Genomic DNA, 19,041 nt, shown 5'->3' on the forward strand with positions numbered 1-19,041 from the left:
AGGATGAGGTTCGGCCACCACCAAGCTCCAAGGGATGCTAGAAACGAAGCCTCCTTTCTCTCTTTCTTCTCCTAGCTAGAACCGGCCACCATGGACTTCTCTTATGTTGATGCCGCCGGCCACAAAGGAGGAAGAAAAGAGAAGGAGAAGAGGCCCTAGGGCCGGCTACACCAAAGAAGAAAAAGAGAAGAAGAAAAATAATAGAATCGTTAGCCATGAAGGCACCTCTACCCCCTCTTTTATATTCCTTGGTCTTGGCAAATAAGGAAATTTTAATAAAAATTTCCTTAATTCCTTTGCCATGAAAAGGAAAATTTAATTAATTAAAATTAAAAACCTTTTCTTAAATCATATGGTCGGCCACAACCAAATCTCCAAGCAAATAAAATTTAAAACACAAATTAAAACTTCCTTATTTGCTTCCGGAAATTTTTTTTAAAAAAATTCTCCAATAATTTTTCCCTTCATGGTGGTTTATAAAAAATAAATTTTATAAATTAAAATATCTCCTTTAAACATGTGGATGATTTACAAATAAGAAATTTTTTTATTAAAATTAAAAGTTCCTTTTAAAACATCTCTCCAAAAAAAAAAATTTAATTAAAATTAAAACTTCCTTTTAAAACATCTATCCAAAAAAAAAATATTTTAATTAAAATTCTTTTCCTCTTAATTCCATGTGATCACGTTGGCAATTGGCAAGCTTCTCACGTTGACTTCATTGCCAAGCAAAAACGTGACTTAATTGCCAAGCAAAAAATATGAGTTGCTGCTTCTCACATTGACTTCATTGCCAAGCAAAAACGTGACTTAATTTGTCAAGTAAAAAATATGAGTTGCTGCTTCTCACGTTTTAAGCAAACGACATCTCACAGCAAGTAAATATGAACTTGCTGTCACGTTAATCACAATAATATGAAGCATTTTTGGATAGTAATATCAACAACATGGACTATAAGATGAGCTTAGATGGATACACTATTTTATATATACAGAGGTTATGATAGGGACCGAGAGAAGAAATTGGTTTTGGTCTCCCGATGAAATTAAGCTTCCCGTGTTCGCCCCGAACACATAACTTAATTTCATCAATAATAATTCATTCCACTAAACAACTATTATTGAACTACCGCACCAATCCCAAATTACATTTTGGGCTCTTTCTTATTATGAGTGTGTTAGTCTCCCTGTGTTTAAGATGTCGAATGTCCACTAATTAAATGTGTTACTGACAACTCACTTAATTAATGTCTTAGTCCAAGAGTAGTACCACTCAACCTCATCGTCATGTCGGACTAAGTCCACCTGCAGGGTTTAACATGACAATCCTTATGAGCTCCTCTTGGGGACATTATCAACCTAGATCACTAGGACACAGTTTCCTTCTATAATCAACAACACACACTATAAGTGATATCATTTCCCAACTTATCGGGCTTATTGATTTATCGAACTAAATCTCACCCATTGATAAATTAAAGAAATAAATATCAAATATATGTGCTTGTTATTATATTAGGATTTATAGCACACACTTCCATAATAACTGAGGTCTTTGTTCCTTTATAAAGTCAGTATAAAAGAAACGACCTCTAAATGGTTCTGCTCAATACACTCTAAGTGTACTAGTGTAATTATATAGTTAAGATAAACTAATACCTAATTACACTACGACCTTCCAATGGTTTGTTCCTTTCCATCTTGGTCGTGAGCTACTATTTTTAATTTATAAAGAACCGATTGTTAGAGTGTATACTAAAAGCCTAGCTTTTGGTATAAACATTTATCTAGAAATAAGAATCACATTGGTTAAATGTCTACATTTATGATAAATGTAGTTGTTCAATTAATTTATATTGTAGATAACATGGTGTGTGGTGTCACACACAGAAGATCATGTTATCAGTACCTTATAAATTATAAACAGTAGCTCACGACCATAATGGAAAGGAACAAACCATTGGAAGGTCGTAGTGTAATTAAGTATTAGTTTATCTTAACTATATAATTACACTAGTACACTTAGAGTGTATTGAGTAGGACCATTAGAGGTCGTTTCTTTTATACTGACTTTATAAAGAAACAAAGACCTCAGTTATTATGGAAGTGTGTGCTCTTAATCCTAATATAATAACAAGCACATATATTTGATATTTATTTCTTTAATTTATCAATGGGTGAGATTTAGTTCGATGAATCAATAAGCCCGATAAGTTGGGAAATGATATCACTTATAGTGTGTGTTGTTGATTATAGAAGGAAGCGTGTCCTAGTGATTTAGGTTGAGAATGTCCCCAAGAGGAGCTCATAAGTATTGTCATGTTAAACCCTGCGCAGGTGGACTTAGTCCGACATGGCGATGAAGTTGAGTGGTACTACTCTTGGAGCTAGATATTAATTAAGTGAGTTGTCAGTAACTTACTTAATTAGTGGACATTTGTTATCTTAAACACAGGGAGACTAACACACTCATAATAAGAAGGAGCCCAAAATGTAATTTGGGATTGGTGCGGTAATTCAATAATAGTTCTTTAGTGGAATGAATTATTATTGATGAAATTAAGTTGTGTGTTCGGGGCGAACACGGGATGCTTAATTTCATCGGGAGACCAAAACCAATTCCTCCTCTCGGTCCCTATCGTAGCCTCTAGTATATAGAGATTTATACCCACCGCATACCCACCTTCTTACCCATCCAATGGGGCCGGCCAAGCTAGCTTGGAACCCAAGCTAGGGTCGGCCAAGACCAAATGGATGAGCCATGTAGGTGGCCGGCCAAAGCTTGGGTCCCAAGCTTAGGTGGCCGGCCACTAGAATATTAAAAAGGATTTTTATTAAAATTATTTCTTATGTGGATATCATGATTTTAAAAGAAAGTTTAAAAATTAAAAATTTCCTTTTATAACTTTCTACAAAAGATTAAGAGATTAATCTCTTTCCTTATTTGTAGTTTAAAAGGATGATTTTAATTTTTGGTAAAAACTTTTCTTATTTGTAAATCATCTACATGTTTAAAAGAGAGTTTAAAATTTGAAATCTTTCCTTATTTGTTGATTGAAGGTGGATTTTAAATTTTAAGAAAACTTTCCTTTTTAATCATGTTCATGATTTAAAAGAGAGTTTAAAATTAAATATTCTCTTTTATAAGTTTCTACAAAAGATTAAGAAAAGATTTGATATCTTTCCTTATTTGTAGATTAAAAGAGATTTTAATTTTTAGAGATAACTTTCTTTTTATCCACATGTTTAAAAGAAAAATTTTAATTTATAAAATTTCCTTTTTATTAACCAATCATGAAGGGATAAAATTATTGGAGAAATTTTTATAAATTTCTAGAAACAAATTAGGAAGTTTTAATTTTTGTTTTAATTAAAACTTTCCTTGATTTGTGGATTGTAGGTGGCCGGCCAAATAAGTTGGAAAAAGGAAATTAATTTTTAATTAATTAATTTTTCTTTTTCATGGCAAAAGAATTAAGGAAGGTTTTATTAATTTTTCCTTATTTGCCAAGACCAAGGATTATAAAAGAGGGGATAGAGGAGGCTTCATGGTGAAGAACTCTATTCTTTTTCTTCCTCTCTTTTCTTCTTTGGTGGTGGCCGAACCTCTTCATCCTAGAAGATGTTTTGATGGCCGAAACTTGCAAGGAAGAAGAAGGTGCTTGGTGGTTCTCATCTCGGAAGATCGTTGCCCACACAATGTCCGAGGTTAGAAGAGGAATACGGTAGAAGATCAAGAGGTCTTTCTAAAAGGTATAACTAGTAATTTTTCTTTCCGCATCATGCTAGTTATTTATGGAAATAATACCAAATACAAGAGGCTTACGATTCTAGTATTTCGAATATGTTTTTCGAAGTTGTGTTCTTTTATTTTATTTTTCCTTGTGATTTGATTGTTCTTTTCGGTTAACCTAAAGTTATTTTAGGAAATTAAATATTAGATTTCTATAAAAGGTTTTGTCTAGTCGGTGGTGGTTGCTCCCATATCCAAGAAGGCCATGTGCCTCGCCACGTCAGTACTGGGAACCAATTATGGAAATTAATATTTAATGGAATTAATAACTTAAGGTGATTTGGGTCGAACGTGTTAAGTTCCGCAGGAGATCCAAGTCAAAACCTAAAAGAACAAATAGATTAAGTTTTGGATCAAACGTGTTAAGTTCCGCAGGCGATCCAAAATTTAATTTAAAAGAACACATGGTAGCTAGGAAAAGGTTCAGACCTTTGTACAAAATTTTTGTACAGTGGAACCTCTAGGTTTTCTCTGCTTCTTTGCTTCTTTTAGGTTGGGACAATTGGTCTTGACGTGTCCCTTTTGATTGCATCCGTAGCAAGTTACTTCAAACTTTATCTTTGGACTTGTCTGTACCTTTTTGGACTGAACCACCTTCTTGATATCCATCTTCGTGAGCCCCTTCTGTTGGTGCAACATCCCTCAGGTCAAGGTTGACCTGGTTGACCAAGCTGAGTCTTGGTTTGAGTTTAGATGTTTGACAATAAGATGTTAATTGAAGAAGAGTCAAGTAGGTCAAGGTGAGTGAAGCCTTGACTGGGAAGTCCTAACTGGGAGTTTAGGCAGAAGGAAAATCCTGGTGAGTGAAGCCAGGTGAAAGACCTAGTGAGTGAAGCTAGGCAGATGGAAAACCCTAGTGAGTGAAGCTAGGTGAAAGTCCTGGTAAGTGAAGCCAGGTGAAAGACCTAGTGAGTGAAGCTAGGCAGATGAAAAACCCTAGTGAGTGAAGCTAGGTGAAAGTCCTGGTAAGTGAAGCCAGGTGAAAGACCTAGTGAGTGAAGCTAGGCAGATGGAAAACCCTAGTGAGTGAAGCTAGGTGAAAGTCCTGGTGAGTGAAGCCAGGCAAGGGAAAATCCAGATGGATCAAGGCTGATCGGACATCGGTGTTGGGAAGTCCAAGTAGGTCAAAAGATCGATTGGATACTTGGCACGAGGAAATCTGAGATAGTCGAAGGATTGACCAGACATCTGAATAGGAAAGTCCAAGTAGGTCGAGGGTGACCGGATACTTGGCATGACGAGAAAAGTCCAAGTGGGTCAAAGGAATTGACCGGACACTTGGTGGGAAGTCCTGGCGGTCAAGGGTGACCGGATGCTAGGCATGATGTACCAACAGGTCAAGGATGACCGGATGTTGGTTTGGGAGTCTTGGAACTTGGTTTTGGGCAAAACCAAGTGCTGGATCGATCAGGGGATCGATCCAGGAGCTGGATCGATCGGTGGATCGATCCAGGCTTTTCCCAGCGAACAGAAGCCTCCGGATCGATCCGTGGATCGATCCAGATATCCCAATCGATCAGGTGATCGATTGGGACGCGGCTGCTTCGCGCGATCGATCCGTGGATCGATCCGACGCTTTTCCAGAGCACGGGCGCTCTGGATCGATCCGTGGATCGATCCAAAGCCTCCCCGATCGATTGGGAACATTTGAATCGATCGGGTTCCGACCGTTGGCGTCGATTTAAGCTGCAGGCGTGCGATGGCTGCGGCAGATCTTCATCGATTCACTCCAGATCTCTCGCCAACTCCTCCACAGCGCTCTCAAAGATCAGATCGCCAGTTCTTGAAGGATCTTGGAAGCTTTCCAAGTCAAGAGGCGGATCAAAGGCAAGAAGAGAAGCTAGGGTTAGGGTTTTCTGTACTCATTGTAAGCTTTGCGCTTGTATTTTGTTTCCCTTTCCTTTCTTCTTGTACTGAGAGTCTTGTAGGGCTTCTCCGCCCTCGGTAGTTACCGAAAAGGAGTGTTTTCATAGTGGAGGGTGCGTGCGTGGTGTGGATCCTTGGACTAGTCACCTCTTGTGAGGTGGATACCAAGTAAACCAACCTTGTTAGCGTTGTGTGATTTGTTTCTTTGTATTTTCCGCTGCACATCTTAGAAGAAACAAGCAACGCCGAGCAAAGAGCACGCGACGAGCTATTCACCCCCCCCCCCCTCTAGCTACTTTTGGTCCTAACACCTTCTTCTTTCTGTAGAGCTTGCGTACTAGGTTAACGAGCTCTGCTTCTATCTCATCGTTGTCATTCTTTGAGTCTGGTTCTTCTTCGGACTCGGGTTTGATCTGACGCTTCTTCCTTGCATCCTTTGTCTTGCTTGTACCTGTAAACAATGCAACACTTTTCTCGACCGGCCGAGCATTAGTTTGTTCATGTAATTCGAATTTAGAAAATAACTCATCTAATTTAATTAAAGACAAATCCTTAGAAACTTTGTAGGCATTGACCATGGGCACCCACAAAGTGTTCCTCGGAAAGGCATTAAGCGCATACCTTATAACGTCGCGGTTCTCCAGTTTCTGTCCGATCGCGTGAAATCTGTTCAGTAGATCTTGAATTCGCGTGTGAAGCTGGCTAGCTGTCTCTCCTTCTTGCATTTTGATGTTATACAATTTATTAAAAAGTCAGTCACACTTACTTACCTTTGTGTCGGACGTGCCCTCGTGCATCTCAATCAATTTCTTCCACAATTCTTTTGCGCTTGAGAATGGGCCGACTCGATTCAGCTCCTCCTTTGTAAGTCTACATTGGAGGGTGTAGGTTGCTTTAGTGTTGGCATCGACTTTCTTGATTATGCTTGCATTCCAGTTTTGATGATCCTCCACATCTCGAATTGAGTTTGGAGGTATGACTCCATTCGGCTCTTCCAGTAGCCAAAGTCCTCATCGGTGAAAAGCGAAGGGCGGGTTGTGCTATAGTCTTCTTGATGGGCCATTTTAGCAAAGGGAGATCTCGCACACAACGAAAAAACAAAAACTTGTTCCAAGACTTAGTCTTGGATTAGTAGTGCGGGATAAAGAAAAATAAAATATGAACTCGAGTGGTGTTGTACCAACTTCGAGCAGAAACTTCGATTACGAAAAAAAATGGATCAAAAGGCGGCAATTATACCGATTTCGATCGACTCCGAAAAATCAAAAAACTACCACGAAAATATTGCTTGAATGGTGGTTACACCAATTCGAAGCGACCCCGCTCTGATACCAATTGTTGGATCGAAAGCGCTAGAGGGGGGGAATAACACTCGTGGCTTTCACTTCCATTTCGGAAAATTCAATGTAAAATATCGGAAATAGGCGAATTTTAATAAGGGATTTTCCCGGAATTTTTCGGGAATTTTTCGGAGCTCGTACGGACGAGTTGATGGGGATAAAAACGGGGCCCGGAAAAGCCTATTTAGGCTACCCAGTTTAAGCGAGAAATTGTTGATTTTCTTTTTATTTCCTATTTCTTTTTCCTTTTCTTTATTTCCGCCGTTTCCTTCTTTTTCCCCTTCACGCGTGCCGGCCGTTCCTCTCCGAGCCATCCCCGACGCCAAGCCGTGCCCTAACCGCCGGCCGCAGGTGGTTTCCTTACCCTCCCTCGCGTATAAGCCTCAGGCACCACTTCTTCTTCTTCTCCTTTGCCCGAGCCGAACCCTCCTTCCCTCATCTCTCGCGACGCCGGTCTTCTCCACACCGACGCCTCTGCCCTAATCTCTTCGCGCCGATCACCTCTTCCCCCGCCCGGAGTAGTGCTGATCCGGTGACGCTGTCTTTGTGCCCTAGCAAGCCGTGAGCCACCACCGCCGCTCCTTTCCGCTGCACACCGCGAGCCCTCTCTGCCGCGTCTCGGCACAGCACTGACGCTCTCCCTTCTGCCCTCTGTGCTGCTAGAGCCGACATCACTGAAGGACCTCACTGTGCCATTGCCCCTTTGTCGTGGAGTTTCCCAGCGCCACCGCGGCTCCTTCCTTTGCCCTAGGTTCCCTCTTGCTGCCGGATCCGAACAAAACCACAATGATGGTATCAGGAAAGTGTCACGGTTCTGATTGTTTGGTGGTTTGCTAGGTTTCAGCAGCAACTATTCCAGTTGAGGTAAGATCAGGATGTTAGTTAGGTTGTTGCTTGATATTGTGTTCTCCACTATTTGATCCTATCTTGAGCCGAACAGTATACTGGAATTCAACAGGTTGTTGTTCTGTGAAGGTGAGTTTGGTTTCCAGCAGCGTTCCTATTCCTGCAGCAACTCCTTCCAACATCAATGATAGCTAGGAATTGAGGTATTTTGTGTAGGGATTTGATTACATGATCATGTGTAGATTTGAATTAGGGTAATTGTTTCATGTTGTTGATAAATTAGGTATGGTGTAGGGTAATGGATCCTTGTTGTAGATTGGGTTGGTTTAAAATTAATCTAATGGAACGATTAGGGTTAAGACAATTAACCCTAGTCAATTGCTAGATTTAATTTAGGTAGGCAAATGGTTATGTGGATTAGGGTTTTCCCTAATTTAATCTCGTGGATTTTATTTAGCTATTTAAATTCTTATGAATTTTAGCTAAATAAAAATATATATATTGATTGGTACAGGACTTTGATTTGAGACGGTGTCTCGACGAGGGATCTATTTCGGATTGGACCTTTCTATTTTCGGAGGCGGGTACTTTTGACTTTTTGTCTTTGATATGCTTAGTAATGAAATTAACATGTTGCATTAATTGTGTTTCTTATCTGTTTCGGTTAATCACTACCCAAATCTTGATACATGCTTGATTGATTGATTGGCTTGCATCTCATGTATATTTTACCTGTTTATACATGCTTATAGGGGGTAGTGATATACCATGCTTCACCATGTTCAGGACCTAAGTTTTTATACCTTCTTTGTACCTTTAATTCGATATGATTCGTTGACCTAGGGTGCACTTTTCTATATATATGGATTATGTCAGGATGTTCTTATGGTTGTTGCCATGCACCATTTGCATGATTGCATGCTGTGCGATAGTCCGCTCCATTATTGTTGAGCACATCGCCAATTACATGGATCTGCACACACCACCACTCATGGGTTAGTGGTCGATTCAGGCTGAGTGTGTTGCAGCAGGGACTCTGTTAGGCACCGTTGGTCCGCTCATGGGTAGTGTGACACAACGTGTTATCCGACAGGGATTCCTCCCCGTCATCGTGTACCGGGAGTTGAAAGCATTGTGCTCCCCCATTTATGATTTGGGGTAGGAGGATAGGTGTACTCCGACAGCATCCCGTCCACTCGGTCACTCATCAGGAGTAGTGACGACAGAGTGCAGTTGTCACCCTACCCACTCGGCCTCACTATTGTGTGAGATGATCGATGGCGTCGGGGTGACCAGGACGCATCATTGGCATCATATGCATGATGCATTTATTGCTGTGTTTGTGTTTTGCATTTATATGCTGCATATTGTTGGATACCTATGTTTGACATGCATACAAGATTTCCCTATCCCTCGGACTGTTTGACCTTATACTCAGTATTCTCCTGTTTACTTCAGATGCATTTTTATCTTTCTTATCAGGAGACTGTACGCATGATTAGTGCTAGGTGATATTTCTTTACTTTGCATATCAATTGTACCTGCTGAGTGTTGGACTCACCCCGCCTCCATTGTTGTTATTATCAGGTTGATGCTGTCTGGAGGGAGTTCCAGTTGCTAGTCCTCACTGCACGTAGTGCTAGATCCCTGCAGACCTCGAGGATTTATTTACCATTTGGTTTGGTTTTTATTTGCTTATGTGTGTACTTGGTTATTTGGATACTTGGACATCGTATGTTTTCTTTTGATATTGATGGATGTTCTATTCGATATGTTTTTACTACATGCCTGCCTGGATGGCAGAAGAGGTGAGTTTCGTCGGTTTTGAGTTATACGAGTGTAGTGGAGTAGGGTGGATTTCGAGTCAGTGTAGTATTGTGATTACTATTATTAACTGCGTGGTTGTGACAGCCAGAGGCTGAATATCTATATAAACTGCGTGGTGATTGTTTTTATTTATTGTTATTATTCCAGCCGCCTGTGGCTGAGGTATATGGGTTATGTAGAAGTTTCAGATTGTCCGCCATACAGGGGAGATGCTGCCGAAATTTCTTCGGATAGGGACTCCTCTGGGGCGTGACATTCAAAGTAAAACACAGCGGAAAAGTAAATAAAAACACACGAACACCAAGATTTATTTGGTTCGGAGCATTGGGCGACTCCTACTCCATGGCCCGCGATCGCTGATCACTTTCGGTGGACAATCACTATCAATTCGTAAATCTTTACAACTTTGAAGTATAATTAAATGTAATAAAATATACCAACGACAAAAGAGAACAGTGATATTGAAGTTTCTGGTCGTCGGGGTCGAGTTGCGGCTATGTCGGAACGTTCTTTTAGCAGCACACGGAAGATGGATCGCGTTTCAGATGATGTGCCTTGCTACTGCTCAAGACCTACTTATAAAGGGAGGACGCCTCCAACACCATGGAGGGCACCCTCAACCCTGCCAAAAACGCAACGTCGATAAGCCTTGACTTCTTCACGGCTTATCCTCCTGAGGGCTCCTCCAACTGCATGGAGGGCACTCTCCACCTGTGTCCAGGCACCCTCAAGCTCCATGAGGGCGTCCTCTACTCAGCGTCCAGGGCGCCTTCAAGCTCCATGCAGGCGCCCTCTGCCCTATTGCGCGGAGGCCTTCAACCAATGACCTGAAGTGCCTCTAAGCTCCATGGAGGGGCGCCTCAGGACTGTTCATCTGAGGCTTTTGCTTCTTTTTTACCCCCTACAATATGGATTAGTCCAAAATACAAAACACATCCTGCAAGACAGAGTTTAGTACAACAAAATAAGTTAAGCATAAGAATTTGACAGTCACCGGGCTGTTCGATTCTGACTGGAAACCCTAGGTCAAATCGACGCCTACTGCTCCCTCATCGGGAAACGTGTCCTCACCTACTCTACTCAGGAGAGTTTACCTGTTGTCAGTTGATTCTCCAGACCAACTAGACTTTTGCTCAGTGCTCGAGGCTCCAGGACTTTCCGCTGGACATCTGCTCCACAACTCGTCCAGTCTTTCATCTGGTTCGCGACACCAGGACTTTCCACCTAGAGTCCTCGACTCTAGGACTTTTGCCCAAAGCCCTCGACCCGCCAAGACTTCCCGCCTAGGGTTACCACCCCCTAGGACCTAGGGTTACCATCTCCTAGGATTTTTCACCTGCCTAACTGCAGCTAAGACTTTTGCCTAATAACACTTAGGACTTTTCTGCAAACTCATTCAAACATGTTAGATCACAAAATAACTTAACTTTGAACCCTTTGACATAATCAAAATACAGGTTCGATCGTCGGATGCTTCCTGCACAAAAAAAAAAGTAGGGAAATAGAAGGGAAGGTAAAATTCTACAAGTGCAAACTACAAACGTATAAAAAAGAAGGGAAATACAAGAGAAGAACTGAGGAAGCAAATCCGAACTTTCTTCTTCATCAATGCTATTTATCATGAATTTTCTAAATAGAGTGTTAGAATTAGGATAATTTGAGGTTTTATTTTGGGGATTTAGGGTCTTGTAGAAAAGAAGTCATGAATCGAAGGATTTTCTTATCTTGGCTTAGCTTTGGCTTGTGTTTACAAGAAAGGAATTACTTGAAGCAAACAAACTCCACTTTAAACCCATAATAGAAGGAAACGAAGCAAAAAATCAAACCTCAAACAGAAGCTTAGAAAATGGAGATCAAGGGCAGCCAAACTGGTGGGATTCGAGCTTGGAGATCACTAATCAAGAGCTGCCAGACAGATAGTCTCTCGGTCTTGGGTCACCGCATGAAACTCGTAAGGTAGGCGGTCATGGTGAGCGAAGCGGCGAGACGAAGGGGTAAGGAACTAGGGATAGGGTTTACGAGAGACTGAGAAGGAATGAAGGATGTCTTTTGGCCTTTTTTTTCATTTGATCAGAACCATCTCAGCCGTTGGATCAGGGATAATTTATTTTTGTTTTTGGACTTTGAGAACTGCCCTTTTAATTTTTTTTGTGTTTTTTTAAAAGAAGTATATAGTATATTAACACATTATATTAACATAATTATATAATAGATTAATAGGATAAATGAGCCTAATTTTTTTATCATATAATTTATTACATGTCACTATATATATATAAACGAGTCTCTTAACGAACATGTTCGCGAGCCTCTTAACAACATGTTCACGAGCACACAAACCAAATACTATTAAACTCGAGCTCGAAATCGAGCTCAACTCGTTAACTTAATCGAACGAACTCAAACGAACTTTTTTTCGAATCGAGACCCGAATAATTTACGAACGGCTTGACTCATTTACACCTCTATTAAAGGGTGAACACTCTGAAGTTAGGAGACCGGGTCAAATCTATTATGCAATTTAATTTTAATAAATTATCATCTCATTTAGTGTGTATGATATAATTATTATTTTCAGGATAAGAATTGAAATAGTGTTTTTGGGTTTATTTTTAAAAAATATTAAAAAACATTTTATATTTTTAAAAAATATTTAATAAGTAATTTTGGTTAATATTATTTAAAATTTTATTAAATCTGTTTTAAGTAATTTTAATTGTAAAATGGCTGTATAATTTTGGTTAATATTAAATATAGGGTAAAAATGGCAGTATAGTATATTTTAAAAATAAAATAGTATTTTATTATATCTTTTATCTTGAAATTGTTTTTTATATTTTAATTAAGCTGTAATAGCTGCCATAGTGTTTAAAATGAAAAAAATAGAATGGGAGACTTTTAATTTAGAGGCTTTAATTAGAATGGGCTATTGATTTTGATTAAGATGAATTAATTTATATAGCGAAATGAAAATGTTCATAGATATTCTGATATTTTAATGATCCCGTCAATATTAGAGTAAAATATAATATCATTTATCTTAGTTTAATATGATTGATCTCACTTTAAAATACACTTACATAAATTATAGAAATATTTTATCTTAACACAACGATCTTTTATACAAGAAAGATCAGATATTATTTTGCACCGTTGAAAATTGATTCCAATAACATCGTCAATATTAGTCTCCATTTTAAGTCAGTATAATATGCCTATTATTTGATTTTAGAACATCGACTTTAGTTTTTTTAAATACATAATTTATCTTAAATTTTATATTTTAAGTAACTATTTTAATAATTTTCTAAATTTTACTTCTCAAAATTTAGACAATGAATTATATTTTTAAAATATTAAAATATCATTTAATTAGAGAGAGAAAATAATAAAAAAATAGAAAATAATAAAAAAAATTAAATAAATAAAAATTTTAAGATAATTAATATAATATGTAATAAAAATAATTATTTAAATTTAATAAAAGGAATGATTTACAATTAAAAGACTCTTATTCTATAAAGGTAGATCCGCTACCTTAGCGGCCCCCTTAGTATCGTTCCCACGGATATGGAGGGAGGTTCATGCAGGTACACAGGTCATAGGCACATGACGGGGTAAATCCCAGGTCGTCAGTTCCTGAGAATCGACCTCTGATCATTACGTCAGAAATATCATGCGCCCACCGTCTATGCTACGTCCTGGGAATTAAAAGACTCTTATTCTATTATATGATAGCATGTGGTTATCATATTCAAAAACCTTGGGCTAAGGTGTCGATCTCTCAGATCAGGTCAGTTAAATGACACCTAGGAAGTATTAAGCGAAAACAACCTTCACAGTTGTTACCTCTAAAAATTTAAATTAAGTTTGATAAACACTTTTTTTAATATATTTGTTAAAAATAAATATTATCAAGTATCTTTTGTCTTCTCTTCCATACATGTTTATATTAATAGTTACGTATAAACATTTTCTTGCAATTTTAATAGTTTGATAATTACATAATTTGTCCTTAAACTAAAAAAATATTAATTATTTTAATTGGCTTTCATTTTTCATTTATTATTAGCAATAATTTTGTGTTATATTTGTAAGCCTTTTAAGTCAAATCCATCTCCGCCGTCCATCACAAAATCAGAATGCTGCGATTTGATGCCTTATAATGGACCGTTTCGAATTTGGTCGCCTCTCTCGCTCCTCTGGAGCTCGCGATGGCGACGGCGACGGCGACGACCTTGGCGATTCCGCGCGTGAGCAGCCAGCGATTTCGCGCGCCGCCTCCCTCACCGGTTGCCACCGGAAATGGCAGACGATCAGCTGCCGTCGACGATCGCGTGTTCTCCGAGTTCCTCGACGTCTCGCTGCGCGTCCCCGATCTTTCGCTCCCGCAGTCCTTCTTCTCCATGAAGTCGGTGATAAAGGTTCCCCCGGAGATCGATCTGTGTTCGATGGTATCTGGCGATGAGTCCTCGGCACGCTGTGTGCTTTCCGCAGCCTCGGAGGTCGGGGCGATTCGCGTGGTCGGCGGAGGCAAGGCATTAGCGGAGGAGGTCAGGGCCGCGATTGAGGCGGGAAAGGTGATCTTGAAGCCGGAGGGGGAGAGGCCAAATACGGATGTTGAGAATCGGCGGTTCGCACGGAGGGATGGAGTCGTTCAGGAGTTCGTTTGGTATCGGTTGCGAAGCCCAGAGACGGAGCGGCTTCTCCAGCGAACCTGGCCTGAATCGTATCCTGCCCTTAGGTATGTTCCGATCAAAGAAACTTTTGCCTCCCCCTTATCTCAAAATGCTTACCTTTTCTTCCTTTTTGCGATTATCAACATAGAAATGTTTGCCTCGCCGTTCGGTTGACTAATAACGAACCCAAAGGCCTTCTTTAATATGAGTTTTAACACGAACTTCACAAGTTTTCTTTTATCGATTACTTATTCATGATATTCTTTATTCTATGTTGTGTTCTGTGACCTTAAATCATAAAAAATCTTGTCACTTTTGAAATCAACTCATCATTTTTTGTTTGTGCCTGCAAATTTGATTTCCAAAGTTTCTATAGGTCAGTGCTAAATTTGAATTGAATGACTAAGGATTTGGGCAAGCTTGTGTCATATGATGTGAGCGGTTTGAATCTAGTATTCAGTACTAGAAGAAGCATCCTAGAATAATACAGTGACTATTTGATGATGCATCAAACAATTGAGATCATGTCCTATATAGACCTCATCTTTAATTTCAAATGATAGCCCTATTACGCTCTTCAAATGACAAGTTGTTGCTGGAGAATCAGATACTCCAATAACTTCTGTTGTCCAATTCTAGTCATCAGCATTGTAGGTATATCCGAGCATGCCAGGTAGCTCTTTAAATTGGATATTTGAACAGATTTAGTGTTTGTGGCTTCTGTCCTGCAGTATTTAGTATCAATCTTTCTTGGTCGTTGTTTCTTGCTCAGTATGATATTTCATTGCATTTGCAATGGTTTTAAACTAGGTTCTTTGTTGTAGCAATTTTACATTGTCCTCATTCTCACTAAGTTTGTGAGTGAAGTCCTGTTCTTTGCCTCATCTTTTAAACAACCATATGGCATTTTGCGTTGTGTTTACTCCCGGTCATCACTTACTGAGATTTATGTTTAGCAAGAAAATGCTAACATGTATGACATGGAGATTTCCATATTGTCCCAAGAACTTGCCCGAACATAATTTGTAAGCCAAGTAATCATAAATTATTACTCTAATCAAGTCTCTGCCCTACCCTTTTTTCTATTTAGCATTAACATGTAAATTTTATGTCTGCACATTCCCATTGATGAGTTGAATTTATTTGAGTCATTTCACATGCCCATGTTGACATAAATATCAAATAAACAAAGCTATAATGGTTCAAGCTTCAATGAATATGATTCAGTGCTCTCAGTTTCCAATAGCACATTTGTCCTAACATTTCTTTGGAAGTATTGTAGAACTTAGTTCTGCTTTCTTTGCTTGTCCCCTGGGAACCAATTCATTTCGCAAAGAAAAAAAACCTCGGAACAAATAAGGAAAAGAAATATCACTGAGAAAAGAAATACCAACAATCTAATCCCTCCTTGATGTGAATCCAAAATTTTATTTTATTTTTTACACTGTAGTTATACTTTTCTTTTCAGGGACAAAATGGAGTCTGTTGCTTCAAGGCTGGATACTGTCGCAGAGTGCATTGCCAAAATTCTTTCTAAATATGTGACAAATCAAACACCCTCCAAAAGACTCAGCAAGGTTCAGTCAACCCTTCATCTGAGGAAGCAAGATTCACCTTATAGCAGAAATACCACGATGGATTACATCGATGCCACGTCACTGTATCCTGAGGCTTTGAGTCTCCACATTTGTGGGGATCATCATGAATTCTGTGTCCGTCATCCAGAAGGCTCTATAATTACCATGCTGCGAGCGGGGGACATTCTAGTTACAATCGGTAAAACTCTCCAGGTAATTCTTTGATAAGCAATATAATTTCTCATTAGGGAAGCATGAACCATTGCTTATTGAATTTGGCTTTCCAACGTGAGGCAGGAATGGTGCAATGGCGAACTAAAGAGTGTCTCAGCTGAAGCACTTTACCAGCCAGTAGATGATTCATTTACCTCATTCTCACTCGAATACATGTGTTCTCCTCTAGTTTTGTCTCATGAACTTGATCATGAAACAAAAACAATCTCTTTAACCGATCAGTTGCTGGCGGTCCTTTTCCTTGTTTTCTTATACAATCTCTGTTTCTGTTTTTCCTCCTAGACCACATCGTTCTTGTGGCGGACTTTTCAGAAGAAGATAACTGATGCTTCTTCCTCTTATGATGCTCAAAGATGGCCTGTAGTTGTGTTTATATGAACAAGCAGGAACGGTATGCATGTTTGAGCCTCTACAGCTCTCTTGTTTTCGCAACCTCGATCGGTTAGTCATGATTTCTTGTAGGTTTGAATGGCCTTCAAGTGCCCCCCCAGGCCATAATTTACATGTTTATGTGATCCTGGAGAAGAATTTGAGGCAATGTTGGATAAGTGTATTTTTTTTTTTTTCCTTTTTTCATCTGGGAAATGGTCATCTGGAGGATGGTTCCTTCCCAAGAACTTGTTTATTGTTTTGTTCATTTATAAATTTGGATTGACACTGCTTCACGATGTATTCTTGGATTGCAAATTTGAACAGTGGATCATAAATAAATAAATGTTGTTTTTTTATTGATTGCTTGGCACTATGGTATTGAAAGTCTTAATGTTTTTTTTAATTTTTTTGGGTGAAATTTGATTTTTAAAAATATTGTTATTCTCATTGGATAGTTTCGAGCTTGACCCAAACTAGGTCGATTAAGTCTGGGTCACGGGCGATTGAATCCAATTGTCTCCTATACCTAAAGTAATAATAATGTGAAATAACATAATCTCGTTTTATTTGAGTTAAGCACATACCACTTTCTTAGGAAATTTTATGCCCAAAATTCAACCTTCAAAGTAAATTTATCATTATTCTACTTTCTACTATTAGTAACTCAATCCGATAGTTTACTCGCATTGTTTTATTTATCCTCACACTTTCACAAGTACTACAATAAGTCAATAACACTTTGCGAAAATCAAAGTGGGAGTAAAACGATAATAATAAAATTACGAGGGGCATTTCGTAAAGGTAGTTAAAGTGTTGCGGGGTAAACTGAAATTCAAATTTCTAATTTTTGTTTTTGGGAAAAAATAAGATCGAACAGAATTTGCTTGAACACATTGACGATGAGGCCGTGGAACTCGCCGGAGTTGAGCGACAGGTAGACGGCGAGGAGCTCAGCCAAGTCACCGGAGCCGGTTATGCCGTTCTCAACGATCATCTCGACCATGGACTCCCGGAAGTCCCTCTGCGGGTCCGCAGAAGCCTTCACCACCGCCGAGCTCCCCGCCAGCACGCCCTTCCCCTGCCACCGCGCCGCCTTCTTTCTCAGCCGCACCGGAGCGGGCTTGCACCTCCTTCGAACCCTTCTTCCGCACCCGACGTCAACGGGGGAGGCGACGACCGCCCTCTCGGCCTTCCTCGGCGGCTCCTCGGCGGCGAGCTTGCGGCCCGGTGAAGGCGACTGCTCGGTGGCCGCCGGCGATGAGGCCGTCTTCTTTCTCGCGCCGTGGGCGATGTGTTTGAGCTTGTTGAGCCAATCAGAGAGAGTGAATCTACGGCTGCCCATGGAATCTACGTTGGATTCGCTCGAGATCGAATTAATCTTTGTCACAGATTTTGTACGCGATAAATAGGAAGAGGGGAATTAATTTATATTAAAAAAAATTGCATGCTTTTACTACATACGTACATAAATTTAATTTGTATGTTGTTAGATGAAAAAGAGAATATTTTTTTTTTAAAAAAAAATTGTTGTTGTTGGACCAAATCAGTTGGTGCACCGAACAGAGTGTGGAAATACGTGCATTCCTCCAACAGAATCAGACAGATGTAACTGCTGACTTGAGGAGGCAGCTCCAATATTTAATTCCGCTCGAGATCTAATATTTGATGTTCTGGATAAAAATTAAAAGGATGTTTTTAATTATTAAAAGAGTGTTTTTTTTATAAAAAAAAAAAAGGTAAAAGAGCGGCTTATTATTATTTATTTACTATGGGTAAAAATAAATCAATTTAATTCGATTGAAATATTATATAAAAAATACTTTATATTAATTTTTTTATTAATTAAGTTAAAATTATTTAAACTTAATTAAAACTATTTAACATGGTTAAAATTACCATACCATTGCTGTCCCGACAATTATTAGCTACTATAATAATGTAGCTGTCAATTAAGTGGCATATAATTTTTTTTTTATACGTCCGGTTTTTTTTATATTAACTAATTCATTTCGAACCAACTATTCCTGCTTATACATGCATTTATACTGATATTATATATCTGTATAAAAATTATATATCTGGCAAAAGCCACATATCCTACTATATTACATGAAATAAATATCAAGTGTAATTTGTTAAAATATTTGATAAGATTTACAATTTTATTTTTTTTCGATAATAAGAAATAAAAAAATCATTGCAATTGGAGAAAATACTAGGTCCACTAAAGGTAAAAATAGAGGGTAAGTTAAAATCTGTCTACTATAATACGTAGGATTAAAGAAATGCTAGGGGGTGAATTGCATATTTTACTTTTTCATGACTTTCAAAAAGAACACGGCAAAAGAAAATAAAAACAAGTATAGAAAGACAAGTTTCAGCTTAACGATTACTAGTCGACAGTTTAACGATTACTAGTCCAAAATTATAATCATTGATCACTTTCGATGAATAATTTACTATTAATTTATCGTTTACAAAAAGTTAAGATCGGTAACAAATTTACG

At 38.8% G+C, this 19,041-nt stretch overlaps 2 protein-coding genes across 2 annotated transcripts; one reads left to right on the forward strand and one right to left on the reverse strand.

Annotated features, from left to right (window-relative positions):
- The first annotated feature begins 13,842 nt into the window (after positions 1-13,842).
- On the forward strand, positions 13,843-16,857 carry LOC121976180. The gene is made up of 3 exons (XM_042528229.1): positions 13,843-14,416; positions 15,820-16,141; positions 16,226-16,857. Exons 1-3 carry the CDS (start codon positions 13,887-13,889, stop codon positions 16,442-16,444), a joined length of 1,071 nt encoding a protein of 356 aa, XP_042384163.1. The 5' UTR covers positions 13,843-13,886; the 3' UTR covers positions 16,445-16,857.
- A 363-nt stretch (positions 16,858-17,220) lies between these two features.
- LOC121977878 (transcription repressor OFP1-like) lies at positions 17,221-17,926 on the reverse strand. The gene has a single exon (XM_042530279.1). It carries the CDS (start codon positions 17,874-17,876, stop codon positions 17,367-17,369), a length of 510 nt encoding a protein of 169 aa, XP_042386213.1. The 5' UTR covers positions 17,877-17,926; the 3' UTR covers positions 17,221-17,366.
- Between the last annotated feature and the right edge of the window lie 1,115 nt (positions 17,927-19,041).

Source organism: Zingiber officinale, chromosome 4B, assembly GCF_018446385.1.
Source record: "Zingiber officinale cultivar Zhangliang chromosome 4B, Zo_v1.1, whole genome shotgun sequence".
In the NCBI taxonomy this organism is placed as follows: Eukaryota; Viridiplantae; Streptophyta; class Magnoliopsida; order Zingiberales; family Zingiberaceae; genus Zingiber; species Zingiber officinale.

What these genes read in the sequence shown, in the direction of transcription:
- LOC121976180 (XM_042528229.1), top strand. Translation starts at nt 13,887, where the DNA reads ATGGCGACGGCGACGGCGACGACCTTGGCGATTCCGCGCGTGAGCAGC. An exon ending in GAATCGTATCCTGCCCTTAG is followed by an intron (nt 14,417 to 15,819) that starts GTATGTTCCGAT and finishes TTTTCTTTTCAG; the next exon opens with GGACAAAATGGAGTCTGTTG. An exon ending in CAATCGGTAAAACTCTCCAG is followed by an intron (nt 16,142 to 16,225) that starts GTAATTCTTTGA and finishes AACGTGAGGCAG; the next exon opens with GAATGGTGCAATGGCGAACT.
- LOC121977878 (XM_042530279.1), bottom strand. Translation starts at nt 17,876, where the DNA reads ATGGGCAGCCGTAGATTCACTCTCTCTGATTGGCTCAACAAGCTCAAA.